The sequence below is a fragment of the Gadus chalcogrammus genome, chromosome 3 (genome assembly GCF_026213295.1).
Source record: "Gadus chalcogrammus isolate NIFS_2021 chromosome 3, NIFS_Gcha_1.0, whole genome shotgun sequence".
NCBI lineage: Eukaryota > Metazoa > Chordata > Actinopteri > Gadiformes > Gadidae > Gadus > Gadus chalcogrammus.
This window is the reverse complement of record NC_079414.1, coordinates 27,706,529-27,721,697: the sequence shown is the minus strand read 5'-3', so window position 1 is coordinate 27,721,697 and position 15,169 is coordinate 27,706,529. Positions and strand designations below refer to the sequence as shown.

Sequence of the window (15,169 nt, the reverse complement as noted above, 5' to 3'; positions counted from 1 at the left end):
AGATATATTACTACACACCTATTGAATTATCACAATAATGATGCTATGAGAAAATCTTACCCTTGATTCCATGTATTTTTAATTAGAAATTACATTTAAGATTTTTAGGAACTAATGAAATCACTATTTAAAAAGATAATCTATTTTCATATCCCACACCACAGGCCTTTACATTTACATCCACGTTCTAGTGAGTGAGGAAGATTCTGTGAGCAATTAAAGTGAAAATGTATCTTTTTATTGGTACCATACATTAATAATCAAGGGAAAGAACTAACCAAATCAAAAAAATATATATCAAACAATTATTTTTCTACAGGGTTTGCGGAGGAGGGAACAAGGAACCATTAAATTCATTTGTCACTGTTGCTGGAGAGAATGGCGATGGGGTTTAAATGTACAGGACGCAGCCTTCGTTGTATTTACAAAAGGAACAGAGACTTTGCATTGCTACCAAGAAAATAGGCCAATCTAATTTCGTTCACCAGAAAAGGTTTGAAAAATGAAAATAACTTTATGATGAATCCAACGTGCGGTTTCAAAGACAGTGGCGTAAAGTCACAACGTAAAGGGAACTTAACAAAGAGCTGAAACGTATTACCAGTGTGCGTGAAACAATATACAAGACCGAGTGAATGCCTGCAAATCCCATAATAAATAGAAATCAAAAACAAACCAAGCCCGCAGGCCCGAGTCCCGTCTCCACGGTGACGGTGCCGGAACCTTCTCCAGATACACGGCAGAGAACAGAACGGAAGGATGAGATGGATGAGCCTGACGACAGAGGGGGGGGCCGGGGGGGGGGTCTCTTGCTTTCCTTTTTCTTTACGTTAGATCAAGATGGCTTTTAGGCAAATCTAAGTAAGAATACATTTTATTATCATTACAGTCAGACAGAACTTTGCTACTACCTTAAATATACAAGCACAAATACACAAAAGAGTCAGATCTTCAAAAGTGAAAAAAGGACTAAATAAAAACATCCACACTAACTTTCTCTTTTATGAACATAAAAGATAGAAACCATATATTTTAGAGAGGAGGGGGGGTTCAAAAGTCCTGTGTTGCTCCTTAGGTCTGCAGCTGTAGCTCGATATCGGTAGAAAATAAAAAAGTAACAATTGAAAGTAAGGAGTTTAATACAAATAAAAAACATTCTAGGGAAATAGATACTGGTATAAAAACTCTTAAATGTGTCATCATTGTGTGTGTGCGTGTGTATTTAAATGCTCTCTTTTCAAAAGAATGGATTTGCTGCAGTCTACGCAAAGAGTGCTTGGGCACTAGGAGAATCGAGTTCTTCAGCTGTGTTGACAGGTGTGTGTGTGTTTGTGTGTGTGTGTGTGTGTGTGTGTGTGTGTGTTTCTTCAGCTGTGTTGAGGTGTGTGGGTGTGTGCGTGTGTTTCTTCAGCTGTGTTGAGGTGTGTGTGTTTCTTCAGTTGTGTTGGTGTGCGTGTGTTTCTTCAATTGTGTTGGTGTGTGTGTGTTTCTTCAGTTGTGTTGGTATGTGTGTGTTTCTTCAGGTGTGTGTGTGTGTGTGTGTGTGTGTGTGTGTGTGTGTGTGTGTCCTATCCCTAGTGCCACAGTGAAGTTCATCTAGTCTCTGAATTTGAATGGTCTCTCAAAGTGATTCTATACTCTGGTCAACTTGCTGTCGCATGGCCCCAATTATGTTATTTACCTTTTTGGAGTTCACGCACACACAAACCCCTGCCCATACACACACATCCACACACAGACACCCAAACACACCCACACAGACACACACACACACCCACCCACCCATCCACACAGACACACACACCTCTCCTCTGTGTGGCTGCAGGATGGCTCTGCGCGGCCAGCGGACCAGAATGTAGCGTCAGGCTGAGAGGCCGACCAGGGGCACAAGCCCAGAGCCCCCCCCCCCCCCCCCCCGCCTTGGGCAGCCCCTCCTCTCCCCTCCCCTCCCCTCACATGCACGCTTAAATATAGACTCCTCTGTCTCCTCCCCCAGCAGAACCTTCTCCCTCTCCCGCGCTTCACATTAAAATCGAGTCACCGTATGAACTTTAAAAAGGATCTGAGAACAGACATAACATTCATGTATGAGTTGGGAGGAGCAGGAGGAGGAGGAGGAGGAGGAGGAGGAGGAGCAGGAGGAGGAGGAGGAACACGGAGCCAAAGAGCTGGGGAAGAGAGTCGCTGACCCAAACAGTGACCACCTCCTCTTCTTTCTTCACACGGAGCCGTCTCCCTGGGCTCCACGACCGCTTCACGGGGGCCGCATCAGTCCTGGCCGCGCCGGCCCCCCCCCCCGAAGGCGGGGTGGGGTCAGTGGTTTGATAAATCTGGGCTCTTTAAGTGATGTCTGGGGTCAGTAGGGTCTTGCTCACATGGCTGAGAGGGGGGGGGGGGTCTGGAGGGAGGGTCGTGGAGAGAGAGAGAGAGAGAGAGAGAGAGAGAGAGAGAGAGAGAGAAGGGGGGGGGGGGGGGCTCTACTGGGAGGCCTGGGAGGTGGGGTTGTCGCTCTTGCTCTCCTGGCTGGAGGGGGCCTTGTTGTTCCAGGGCGAGTTGGCCCCCAGCGCCGGGGAGTTGTTGAAGCTGTCCTCGTCGTCCAGCCCGTTGGCCGCGTCGAACTGCGTGTTCTCCAGCCGCGTGATCAGGCGCTCGTCCTCGTCGCCGAACTCCCCGCCCATCAGGGTGGGCTCGCCCACCACCATCACGTCCTGTAGGGGGGGGGGGGGGGGGGAGAGAGGGGGGTCAGCGGGCGAGGTCGTGGTGCACCAGTGCATGCTGGGTAAGATGGATGCTAAATGGACCGCGCTTATTCCGCGCTTTCTAACCGCCTTACAATACTGACCAACACTCACACACTCATTCATTCCCCACCCCGATGGCGGAGTCAGCCCCGCAGGGCGACAGCCAGCTGGTCAGCAGCAGTCAGGGTGAGGCGTCTCGCTCAGGGACACCTCCACACTCCGCTAGGAGGAGCCGGGGATCGAACCAGCGACCTTCTGGTCACCAGCCGACCCGCTCTGCCTCCTGAGCCTCACGCCGCCCTCGATGCAGATTATTTGTTTTCTCTTTATTTAGTTAACAGGTTAACTTAACCGGTAGAGCGGACCCCTCGCTGGTCGCTCTAAGGCAGAATCGATGGCTTCATCTCCTCTCAGAGCAGGTGGTGTTTGAACAGCATAAGGAAGTGCGTGTAAGACACACACACTGCGCCGCACCACCACCACATAGAGCAAATATATAGAGCTCAGGAAATAAGTATAGGGTCTGTCTAACAAGTCATAAGGAGAAGGTAACGCAAACACACAGGGGCAATAAACCCCCCGCAAATGAAAGGTTTAGCACCACCCATCGGAGCTCATTCAGCAACGTAGGGTAAGCTGTTGGGCGGCCAACATCCATATCAAATCCAACACAATACTTCTTAAAGGGGACATATTATACCACCAGGTGGGAGTGTGATCATCCGTTACAAGCCTGCTGCCTCTGACATCACAGGTGCATAATGGCTGATCACACTCACACCTTGTGGTATCATACGTCACCTCTAAAGACGTCAAAAAAGATTCACATTTAGGGATTTTTATCTAAATTGACGTACAACCATTCATTCACACACCGACGGCGGAGTCAGCCCCGCAGGGCGACAGCCAGCTGGTCAGCAGCAGTCAGGGGGGGGGCCTCAGGGAAACCTCGACGCTCCACTAGGAGGAGCCGGGGATCGAACCAGCGACCTTCCGGTCACCATCCTCCTGAGCTACTGTTGCCCTAACAAATATCCATTATTTCTCAGCATCTCCGTTATTCTGTTCACCAAGGGGTGAAGGCTGCGTCCTCACTAGAGGTGCAGTACCCTAGGCGCCCATTAGGGGGAGCTGTGGACTCACCGGGACCTGGCTGGACAGCGGGAAGCCGCTGGCGGGGCTCTTCTTCTTGCTGTTGCTGTTGTTGTTGGTCCCGCCCCCGCTGATGGTGCTGCCGCCCGACATCTTACGCTTCCGCCGCTTGTTGGGGGCCTGGCGGGCCGGCTCCGCTACACAGGAGGCAGCGGGTTAGCACCGGGTAGTTAGCCCCACCGTTAGCCCCGTCGCTAGCCCCGAGTCGCTGTCGCTAGCGCCGTCGCTAGCTCTGAGTTGTTGTTGTCGTCAGCCCCGTCGGTCGCTAGCACCGTCTGTCATCAGCCCCGTCCGTCGCTAGCCCCGTCTGTCGCTAGCCCCGTCTGTCGCTAGCCCCGTCGGTCGTCAGCCCCGTCCGTCGCTAGCCCCGTCGGTCGTTAGCCCCGTCGGTCGTTAGCCCCGTCGGTCGTTAGCCCCGTCGGTCGTTAGCCCCGTCGGTCGTTAGCTCCGTCGGTCGTTATCTCCGTCGTTAGCCTGTGTTCCAGGTGCTGGGGGGACCTACCTGGGGGAGCGACCATCCGCTGCCACTTCTGGAAGAGGCAGGTCTTGAGGCAGTCCCGAGGGCTGAGGCTGTACGTCTTGTGTCTGGACATCAGCTCCTGCATGGGCTCCAGGATCACACACAGCTGAGGAGGAGAAAGGGGGGGTCCATGAGGCTGAGCGGCAGAGGCAGGGTCTCATAGGGTCTGAAGTTAGGGACTGGGGGTGTGGGGGGCTGGGATGACTTTTTCAAGGTCTGAGGGTCTCAGAAAAAAAATGACCACCGGCTCTAGTCGGTGGTGAGAGGGAAGCCACTGAAGGCCAAAGACCCGAGGAGTCACACGATCGTTAGGAACTGGAGTAACAGCAGATTACCGTTTACTAGTACAACTCCAGTCCACACACGGACACTTGCATGACCCAATGACACCCCAATAAACCCCAATTTAAGGGGTGATATGACGCCACCAGGTGGGAGTGTCAGCCGCTACAAGCCGCTTGAAAATCTGCCATTTGCTGTGTTTTAGTGACATCACAAGTGGGCGTTCCCACCTAGACGTATGCTGGATAGATCAGTCTACCAGCCTACCCAGTGGACTGTTGTTGCTGACCTATCCGTCATATATCTAGGTGAACACGCCCAATCGTGATGTCACTAAAACACAGGGAAGGGCAGATTTTCAAACGGCTGGCCATTTTTTTCACACTCACAACTGGTGGCAGAATATCAGCCCTTTGACTTTCCATAGAGTTCCACTATCCCGTTCGGCCCAACTGAACCGTCCTGCGGTTGTTGTTCACCAAAGGCCCATGGGCCAACCCCCCCCCCCCCCCTCAGTAGGCCTCGTAGCTCCTCTCCTCAGAGAACACTCACAACCACAGCTCCATAACGGAGACATTAGCAACACCAGCCAATCTGAAGACTCGCCTCACGCCGACTGTCCCACACTCGACCTCCACAACGCACGAGTACGGGGAAAGGGGAGGAACCGGAGGTCACATGACACACTGATCACAGGAGGCGTAGTAACAGGAGGGAGAGAGGTGAGGTGGTGCTACTCACTCGGAGGTAGTTGAGGGTGGAGTTGGACAGGCCACATCTCGTGATGTTTTTGGACAGCTGGTCCAACATCTGAGGGTCCTGGGCCTGGGGGGGGGAGGAACAGTGTGAGAGTGAGACACTGACGGGATACGTGAGAGTGAGACATGAGACTATGACGCGACTATGAGGGTGTTAAGAAATGGTGAGAAAGGGAGTGTGAGGGTTTACGCGATTGTGAGTCGGAGAGTGAGACGTGATAGTGATATACGAGAGTGAGACGTGAGTGGTTTACGCGAGTGTGAGACGTGAGAGTGAGACGTGAGTGTGAGACGTGAGAGTGAGACGTGAGTGTGAGACGCGAGAGTGAGACGTGAGTGTGAGACGCGAGCGTGAGGTGTCAGAGTGAGACGTGAGTGTGAGACGTGAGAGTGAGAGTGAGGCGCGAGCGTGAGAGTGAGGTGTCAGAGTGAGACGTGAGAGTGAGGCGTGAGAGTGAGGTGTCAGAGTGAGACGTGAGAGTGAGGCGTGAGCGTGAGCGTGAGGTGTCAGAGTGAGACGTGAGAGTGAGGCGCGAGCGTGAGAGTGAGGCGTCAGAGCGAGCCAGGAGGGGTGAGGGTCACTCACGTGCATGGCCAGGATGCTGCGGGGGATGAGCTCGCGGTGCTGCCGGATGCTGAAGTGCCACGTCTTTATCCGCATCATGTCGTCGAACATGAACTCCAGGTACAGCCGCCCCTCCACACACACCTGGTGGGGGAAGGTCAGAGGTCAGACTGACGTAACGGTGGCCTGAACACACCACCAGGACAGGAAGGTTCAGACGAGGACAGAGTGCTCCTCTGGACTCCAAACGGTGCAGGGTTCAGTTTGTTACAGGCCGACCACATGTTTTGTTCCACTGAACTGCTCCTGTGCTTCTCTCTGCATTACTAAAGTTTGGTGCAGAAATTAAGAGGTTTTGGGAATCAACCGATAAAGTTAGTACTATTTGGTTGCTAGTTCGATCCCGGGCTCCTCCAAGCTTAGCGTCGAAGGTTCCCTGAGCAAGAGACCTTAAAAACCTAACTTCTTCTGACGGGCTGGCTGTCACCTTGCATGTTTTATTTGTCTCAGTGTGAATGGACCGTCATAAGTCGCTTTGGATAAAAAGGTATTTTTTAGGGCTAAAATGCTGTGAAAGAAAAAGTTAAATTGCTAGCCAAACTATCCCTGTGCTGAAACCCGCTCTATGTGCGTAATGCTAACTATCAAGCAATATATGCCCAGGGATTGTCAGTTGCAAAAAGTAAACTTTTGACAAATACGTCTTCTAGTTTACCAGTCTACTGCCACAGAAACAGCCGTTGAGTGGCTGGCTGTGAATGTGTGCGTGAATCAGTGAATATTATGCAGTATATACTGGTTGAAAAGGGCTCTAAAAAAGCAGTCCATTTATCATTTATTTATCATAAAAGCTTGTGGCTCTACAGTGCAAATCAAACATCACCACATTGCTCACCATAAACACACAAGGCTGGTCTATCTGACCACAAAGGTAAACCAAGCGCACAACTTCAGGAGCACGCACAACCACGCACCTGTGTGAACATGGGCTTTCCGTTCTGCGTGACCATGGTGCACTGGTCGCAGTCCAGGGACACGAAGTTGTTGTGGAACGACTCCTTGGGGTGTTTCAGGACGTAGTACAGCTCAGTGGCGCCCCCTTCAAATATACTCCGGAAGTACCGCGGGATCAACGTCCTGCCAATGGCTGGAGAGACAAGGGAGACACGGGAGACACAAGAGGTTAGAAACACGTTACACATGTCCAGAAACACAAGAGGCTAGAAACATGTTACACACGTCCAGGGTAGAAACTTGTTGAGGTTTGAAAGCGGTGTGAAAGCCGCGTTTCAAAACACAGAGTTTTGAAACGCGTCAAGGTTTGCAATCTCCATGAGCTCCATGTTATCTGAGCCATGCGTCACTGAAGAAGAGCTACAGGTTAAAGGGGTCTGGGTTTCCTTCACACTAGAGCGCATTGACATTCGCCATGAACTAATCTCCTAAACTATCAAGGCCACAGCTTTGAGCTTGATGCTAGACCCATCATTAAAAAGTCTCCCAGCGGAAGAGCAGGACGTTGACATTGGAAGGTTGAGACACAGGTGGGCAAACACACAAAGTGAGTGTGAATGGTCTCAGGTACACCTGGCCATCTCTGTTCTCATATAACCTATGGCTGCACACATCTTCTGCAGGCCAAAACCAATGCAGTGCATTCACACATTCCCTCACAGAGAAACAGACGAATCCACCACTTCCAAGGTGGTGTCTCATCCGGACACATCGAGCAACAGCACAGTGATCTGGGAACCGGAAAGGTGCATTTCTCTTTTCTTATACAGAAGTTATTTTCCCAAATCCAACTCAGTTAAATTAAGATAAGGAGATATCTATCCCTGTTGTATACGGGGAATGGGTTAACCTAGTGATGGTTAGTGCTTTGCACTGTGTTCTATAAACATCCTGACTTTGCCGACAGCGATACATCGTTGTATCTCTTTCTTCTGACAAATGTACTTATTGTAAGTCGCATTTGGCGTCTGCTAAACGCCCTCAATGTAAATGTAAACAAATTGGTCCCTCCTCCTCTGAACCACTCCGTGGACGTGGAGTCCACAGAGTGAACAGCTGCAGGCGTCCCCTGCGGCTGCAGGCGGCGCTGGTAGCCCGGCGTGCGGCGCAGACTCTTACTGTAGCGTTTGGGTCCGTCCTCCAAGCAGAAGGTGATGGTGAGCATCGCGTCATCTTCAAAGAACTCTGTGGTGAAGGCGTCCCACCAGAGGTTATCGCACTCCTGCGGACAGACAGCGGTAAGAACAAGACGGCGCTGCTTCTGGTGTGTGCCTGCATGTCTTTATTCACCAAATAGCTACAACTTTTGAGTCTTTGGAAAAAAGAAAACATGCTTTAGAGGTCAAATACCTCTGTCCAGTTCTGTAGCCGTTTGTTGAGCTCAAATATTCTGTAGTCGGTCTGGTTGCCGTACGGCGTGTGCCTTCTGTGAACGCAGAGAGAGAAGGCATGAGACACCAGGAGGGAGAGGAGCACACGGCATGAGGACCCACCGGCCGAGACACCCTGACCAAATGGAGATCAGGGCCGATTCCATGTTGTCTCGACTCTGTTAGTTCCAGACTAGCTTCAGTAATCGAATTAGAGTTGTTTTGATACCGATACCAGTATCGGAAGTTTCTCTCCAATACTGCTTAAGATGCAGTATTGGGTATCTGCAGGTACGCAAGTCTATGGGCCGATCCGATACCGTCACGTGACTAATTTACTACAAGGGAAAAGATACTAAACCTATACTCATGTTCACAAATCGGTATCGGGAAGGAAAAAACGGTATCGGAACAACTCTAAATGGAATCAAAGAGGCTGCGACCGGCCAGGCTAGAAACCTGGCCTCGTGTTGGAGGGGAGGAGAGCGAGACAGGCCCTGTAGGCTCTCACCCGATGCCAGGCTCCAGGTACGTGGGCGGATACATCGGAGTGGGACTGCAGAAAGAGAGAGAGCAGGGGGTTAAAGACAAGGAGACTATTAATAAGCGATACTCCACACACACACACAAGTTCAGGAGGATTCTGTTCAGGTTTACCGCAGTTTTCAAAGTTCTAAAATGAAAACACACAAAAACGGTCGAACTCGACTATTACGACATTAACGCTGTAACGAGACAATTATAGGTTTAAGACGCCTGTGCACAAACACCAGATGAGGCAATAAATGTGCAGCACTTCTGCAAACTTAATAACGACGCCATTCATCTGCTCCATTAACACACACACACACACACACACACACACACACACACACACACACACACACACACACACACACACACACACACACACACACACACACACACACACACACACACACACACACACACACACACGGCGAGGAGATAAACCAGCACAGCCCAACATCTATGTAGCAGCAGCAGCAACAACAACAACAACAACAACGACGACGATAGATTTTGAGGTTAGCTGAGCCACTTTCTGCGGGTTAATTTGTCAGCCGAGGAGGGGTGGTGGCGGTGGGGGAGTGGAGGGGAGGTGGTGTTGGTGGAGGAGGAAGAGGGGGTGGTGGTGGAGGAGTGGAGGGGAGGTGGCGGTGGAGGAGTGGAGGGGAGGTGGTGTTGGAGGTGGGGTGTTGGTGGAGGAGGAAGAGGGGGTGGTGGTGGACACGGGCTGCAGGAGGAGGGGGTGTTGATGGAGGAGGAGGGGGGAGTGGTGGTGGAGGAGGGGGGGGGGGGGGGGGGGGGGGGGGGGGGGCGCGGTTCTATCAGCCCGGCTGGACGGCGACTCACCCCACGTCTCTGTCCAGCATGGTGCCGGGGTGGAAGGGGGGGAAGGCGCTACCGTTCGGAGGCTCCTTGGGTGAGTACAGCTTGAACGACTTGGACGAACAGCCTGGGGGGGGGGGGGGGGGGGAGAGAGGGAGGGAGGGAGGAAGGGAGGGAGAGAAGGGAGGGAGATACAGAGAGGTCAACAGCAGCTCTCTACAGCGTAGGGCTGCCAGGCAGCAGTAATGTAACATTAACAGTAAGGTCACATTAACAGTGATATCATACGTGTTAATATCTAGGTTCACCGTGACTGTACTGGTCATTCCGTTATGAATATAAGGTTTAAAACAAGAGAGCCAAAGGAGAAAGGTTTTGACTCAAACTACCACACCTTCCATCTGTATCCATTTCAATACACTGTTTACAATGCTACTTCATTAATTACTACTAGGTACTTAATTCAGGACGATGCTGTGAAGTGTACCGAAAGGACGTAAAACGCGCTCCGGTGATAACACTATCTCCTTGGGCTGAACGATGAATCCAATTCAAACCAACATCGCCATGGGATAGAATGCCATTTGCAAATAGCAAAGGCTGCGAAAAAATATTATTATATATTAATATTATATACATTTTGGATTTGTTACTGACTTGAGATCAGGAAGATCTCTATTTATTTTTATTTTAAAATTCAAAAGTAAAAAGATGTCATAATACCAAATTCAATTAATCTCAACACAGGCCTGGCCAAAAGGAAAGAGCAGTTTATATGTCGACTGCTTCCAAAGTTGTGTTGGTCACACTCTAGAAAGATGTTTTGCTTGTTTAGTGAATAATACAGACCATGAGGTAATTTAAAAAGAAAAATTGCATAATCACACTTCGATTATTTCCCCAAATCGTTCAGCCCTACCGTTTCCTGTACTGTGGCTGGTCATTGGTGGACATGATGGGCTTCAACAAAACACACGGCATGATGGCCTCTGGTACGGGTTCAGGTGAACATAGAAGTTAGGCTGCATGCTTTTTCTAACCAGATAACACCGACCCTAAACCGCTCTCCTCTCATGGATGGACTGATGGCTGGTGTGCGCGCGCACACGCACACGCACACACACACAGTTAAAAAGGCTGACAAGCCGTTGCGGATGTGGGGTCATAACCTCTGCTCTACGCCTCACTTAGCTTCTCTACTTCCTGTCTGTCTGTCTGTCTGTGCATGTTCAATACAGGGCCGTGTGTTTGAATGATTCAGTCAGTGTTGACATGCAGATCATTCATGTGAATTCAAGAGTTGGCTGCACAGGATGTGATATTCACTCAGTCCTAGAAGAAAAGCATTTCTGTTCTTATTGAATTTGGGATATTGTAGCATCTGGGGTAAGTCTGCATTAAGGAGACGGCATGGCCACCTTTCAGAGGAGGAAGACAATCTCTGAGATGAAATGGGCCAATCAATGGATTTAGAAGTACTTCTCCCAAAGGTAAGCAGTCCTAAACCAATTGGAGGGATTCTGGCTGGATTGTATCACAGAGAGGGAACTCTAACAGAGTTATTTGAAGAGAGGGGGTGGGGATAGACAGTTGTTGGGATCTGGCTTTTTACTACATCTTAGAACCACACCTTCAAGACAGCGATATTTGTAACCAAAACACTGATATTTGTAACGGTGAATTCTACTCTCCATGCGTGGGATTGCAAGCGCAATGTTTTTGTAACTTAGATAGAAAGCAGTCTTTAAATAATCCAGGAGGCATACATTTAGCGACTATAAATGTCTGTAATAACTTCTGTTTACACGCGATGAGAAGCACAAGTGAGCAACGATGACCGCCCTGCCATAGAAAAACAAATGGAGAGATAAATAAATAATCAATAGTTATGTGTCCATTAGTTGTTGAGAGCCCCATTAGCTGCTCTGCTTTCCTTTGGTGGTTAATGACAGGCCGTCACAATCACATCAGCAGACTCACTTCCTCTACTGGGAATCCTGCTCCTCTCTCCTCTTACAACTTACAGCCATTAAACACAAACACACGCACACACGGGAACACAAACACACGCACACACACAGGAACACAATCACACACACACAGGAACACAAACATCACAGGCCCACAAACACACAGGCAGACAAAAACATTATACACACACACACAGGCCCAGACAAACATCTCACACACACACAGGACCACAAAAACACACACACACAGTCAGGTGAGTCTCACGGACTCAGGTCATCAATATATAATATGGACCAATAGGAACCAAAGCATTAAAACAGAACCTAACCTCCGCATCTCTGCTCAGTTTAATGCGTTCATCTGAAGGGTTGACCGTTCACCAGGTTATGATCACCGTCTTAAGCCTGCAGGTTTTAATCACGGCTCCGATACTAATTAGAAATTGCATTTCCTGTTAACTATAGTATTCTCACCCCGCGGTGCACAGCGGGCTCTCCCGGTACTCTGATAAGTATTCCGTAATAAGTATTGGGTATTAAGTATTCATGGGAGTCGGCAGAGCTACAATAGCAAAGCTATGCTAACAGCTAGCTCGGTGATCACGGCTCGGAGCCGAGCTGTGTTTCTGTTTCTCTAGTTCTTTGGTTCATTACGACCCTCAGTCCGAGGACTGCGGTCACGCCACAACACACCAGATATCGATCACCCAACCCGGGGACCCCGAGCCGGACCCCCGGGCCTGCAGCCCCTCCGCTAACGGTAGCATTAAGCTTCTCGTAGCTTGTTGGGCTAACGTTAGCCGCAATGCTAACCCCTTTAGCCTGGGCGATTTAACGACAAAAAGCCCCGAAAACAAGACGCAGAACCCGCATCCAGTCCGACCCGGGCCGGGGAGGGGACACCGTTCGGGTCTCCCCGGGGCTCGGACCCCCTCGGCGGGGGGGAGGGTAAAGGGGTCTCTTTACCTGCTGAGGAGCTCCGGGAGACGGGGTGTTTACAGGACGCTGCGCTCCGTGCGTAAAGACGCGCAGGGCCGCTCCAACACCACGGCGCACCGGGACGGACGGGACCGGCTCAGCGGGACCGGCGGACGGGACAACCGAGCGGGGTTCGGGGGTTTATCGGTGGTTTAGTCCAGCATGAGGCCTTGGGGGTAGACTGGACCTGCTGTGGGCTGACGCAGACCCCGATGAGCCCTTTGTTCACGGCGGACATGAACAATAGCTGTAGGCCCTCCTCCTCCTCCTGCTCTCCCTGCGCAATGCATTCGCTCCTCTCCTCTGTGGCTGGGGGGGGGGGGGGGGGGGGGGGGGTGAGCATCAACAACCTCTCCTCCCCTCTCCCCTGCTCCCTCCCCCACCTCGCTGCACACACAGGCTGTCTGCGAAGCACTTTCCCGTACATCGTTTTCCTTTAAAATGGCACAGATGTAAATTGGCCTAATACACTAATACGCTCGAAATGCATGACAGCCGACAACAATATTTAGCGTAATTGTTTTTTTGGGGTCTAATTAGTGCACATCAGGTCAGGGCGTGCGCGTTATTCAGACAGGCATTAAAGCACGGTATTCTCAGAGATGCCCCGCCGTCATGTGTCATTAAGGATGCATATGCAGACTATTGCTGATTCAGCAGCCTGATAGGAGCCAGAGTCCCGTGGAACAGGACCAGGGTCCGTCTCCACAGGGCAGGCCCTCCGAAGTTTAAGCAAGACATTTATGATTGTGTGTGTGTGTGTGTGTGTGTGTGTGTGTGTGTGTGTGTGTGTGTGTGTGTGTGTGTGTGTGTGTGTGTGTGTGTGTGTGTGTGTGTGTGTGTGTGTGTGTGTGTGTGTGTGTTATTCTAGAATAAAACACGTTTATTATATTATTATATCACTTTCTTTAAGTCACCCAAAAAAGAGGTTGGTGAAAATCGATGCATTTAAATATGTATTGATATATTTCCATTAGTCTTGATATTTGAATGATATATGAATTATCATCTGTTTTTCAGTGTGCTGGGTATTCAGCATCTTTCCGTTAATAATAATATTTACCAGTTTTGGAGACTACTGGTCTCTTATTGGCCAACAGTTGTTTGCACGATGTGACCCATTCCTTAATTATGGGCTGTTGTTTTCAACCTGGTCATTTTGTAAACCGAGGATTTTTTTCCTCCGAGGCGAATAACAGCAGGTGTTCAAAGAAGTGGAATTTAAGAATCACACTCAAAACAAACCTATTCACTCGCTACCACTAAACCCAAAGTCACCACCGAGAAGGGGGAAGACCTGAGTCTGTAGGAGTGAAATTCTACAACGCGACACACGGAGCCCAGCTCAGAGTCTAGCTCACAGTCTAGAGTCCAGCTCAGAGTCTAGAGTCCAGCTCCGAGTCTAGCTCAGAGTCTAGAGTTCAGCTCAGAGTCTAGAGTCCAGCTCCGAGTCTAGCTCAGAGTCTAGAGTCCAGCTCAGAGTCTAGAGTCCAGCTCAGAGTCTAGAGTCCAGCTCAGTCTAGAGTCCAGCTCAGAGTCTAGAGTCCAGCTCAGAGTCTAGAGTTCAGCTCAGAGTCTAGAGTCCAGCTCCGAGTCTAGCTCAGAGTCTAGAGTCCAGCTCAGAGTCTAGAGTCCAGCTCAGAGTCTAGAGTCCAGCTCAGTCTAGAGTCCAGCTCAGAGTCTAGAGTCCAGCTCAGAGTCTAGAGTCCAGCTCAGAGTCTAGAGTCCAGCTCAGAGTCTAGAGTCCAGCACAGAGTCTATGGTTCAGCTCAGAGTCTAGAGTCCAGCTCAGTCTAGAGTCCAGCTCAGAGTCTAGCTCAGAGTCTAGAGTCCAGCTCAGTCTAGAGTCCAGCTCAGAGTCTAGAGTCCAGCTCAGAGTCTAGAGTCCAGCTCAGAGTCTAGAGTCCAGCTCAGAGTCTAGAGTCCAGCTCAGTCTAGAGTCCAGCTCAGAGCCCAGCTCAGAGTCTTGAGTCCAGCTCAGTCTAGAGTCCAGCTCAGAGTCCAGCTCTGAGCATGAAGACGTTAGCGCTGAGAGCCCTGAGCTCCATCCTATGCCACCCCCCCCCCTCCCCTCCACGTCTCTTCCCCTCTCTCCCCTCTGGTGAGGTCTCATCGTGGGGGGGAGGGGAGGCGGCGGTAGCTACGAGTGGCGGTCGGCCGCGCAGAGCCTGACTTATATGGATTTGCCTATCTCACGTTCAAAGATCCCTGTAGCCATGGCAACGTGCGACGGAGGAGTCAACGGTGTCCCGGCTGGAGTGGGGCTAAAGAGTCGCCGTGCAAGGACGGACACAGAAGGGGTTAATCCTGCGTGCGTGTGAGCGTGTGAGCGTGTGAGTGTGTGCGTGTGAGACCAAATCTCAGCCATTGAAATGGTACATGCGGCCGTGTTAATCCCGGGGTGTGCGCGCGCCTCGCAGCCACGGGTGTGGAGGGGGTTGACAGGATAAGGATTGCAGGCTTACTCAC

At 50.7% G+C, this 15,169-nt stretch overlaps 1 protein-coding gene across 1 annotated transcript; it reads right to left on the bottom strand.

Moving 5' to 3' along the window:
* Positions 1 to 1,955: 1,955 nt before the first annotated feature.
* ldb1b (LIM-domain binding 1b) lies at positions 1,956 to 12,788 on the bottom strand. The gene is made up of 11 exons (XM_056587120.1): positions 12,689 to 12,788; positions 9,777 to 9,879; positions 8,914 to 8,958; positions 8,383 to 8,458; positions 8,152 to 8,254; positions 6,993 to 7,165; positions 6,040 to 6,162; positions 5,437 to 5,520; positions 4,396 to 4,519; positions 3,885 to 4,030; positions 1,956 to 2,708 (listed from the first exon to the last, which is right to left on the bottom strand). Exons 2-11 carry the CDS (start codon positions 9,794 to 9,796, stop codon positions 2,478 to 2,480), a joined length of 1,125 nt encoding a protein of 374 aa, XP_056443095.1. The 5' UTR covers positions 9,797 to 9,879; positions 12,689 to 12,788; the 3' UTR covers positions 1,956 to 2,477.
* Positions 12,789 to 15,169: the final 2,381 nt, after the last annotated feature.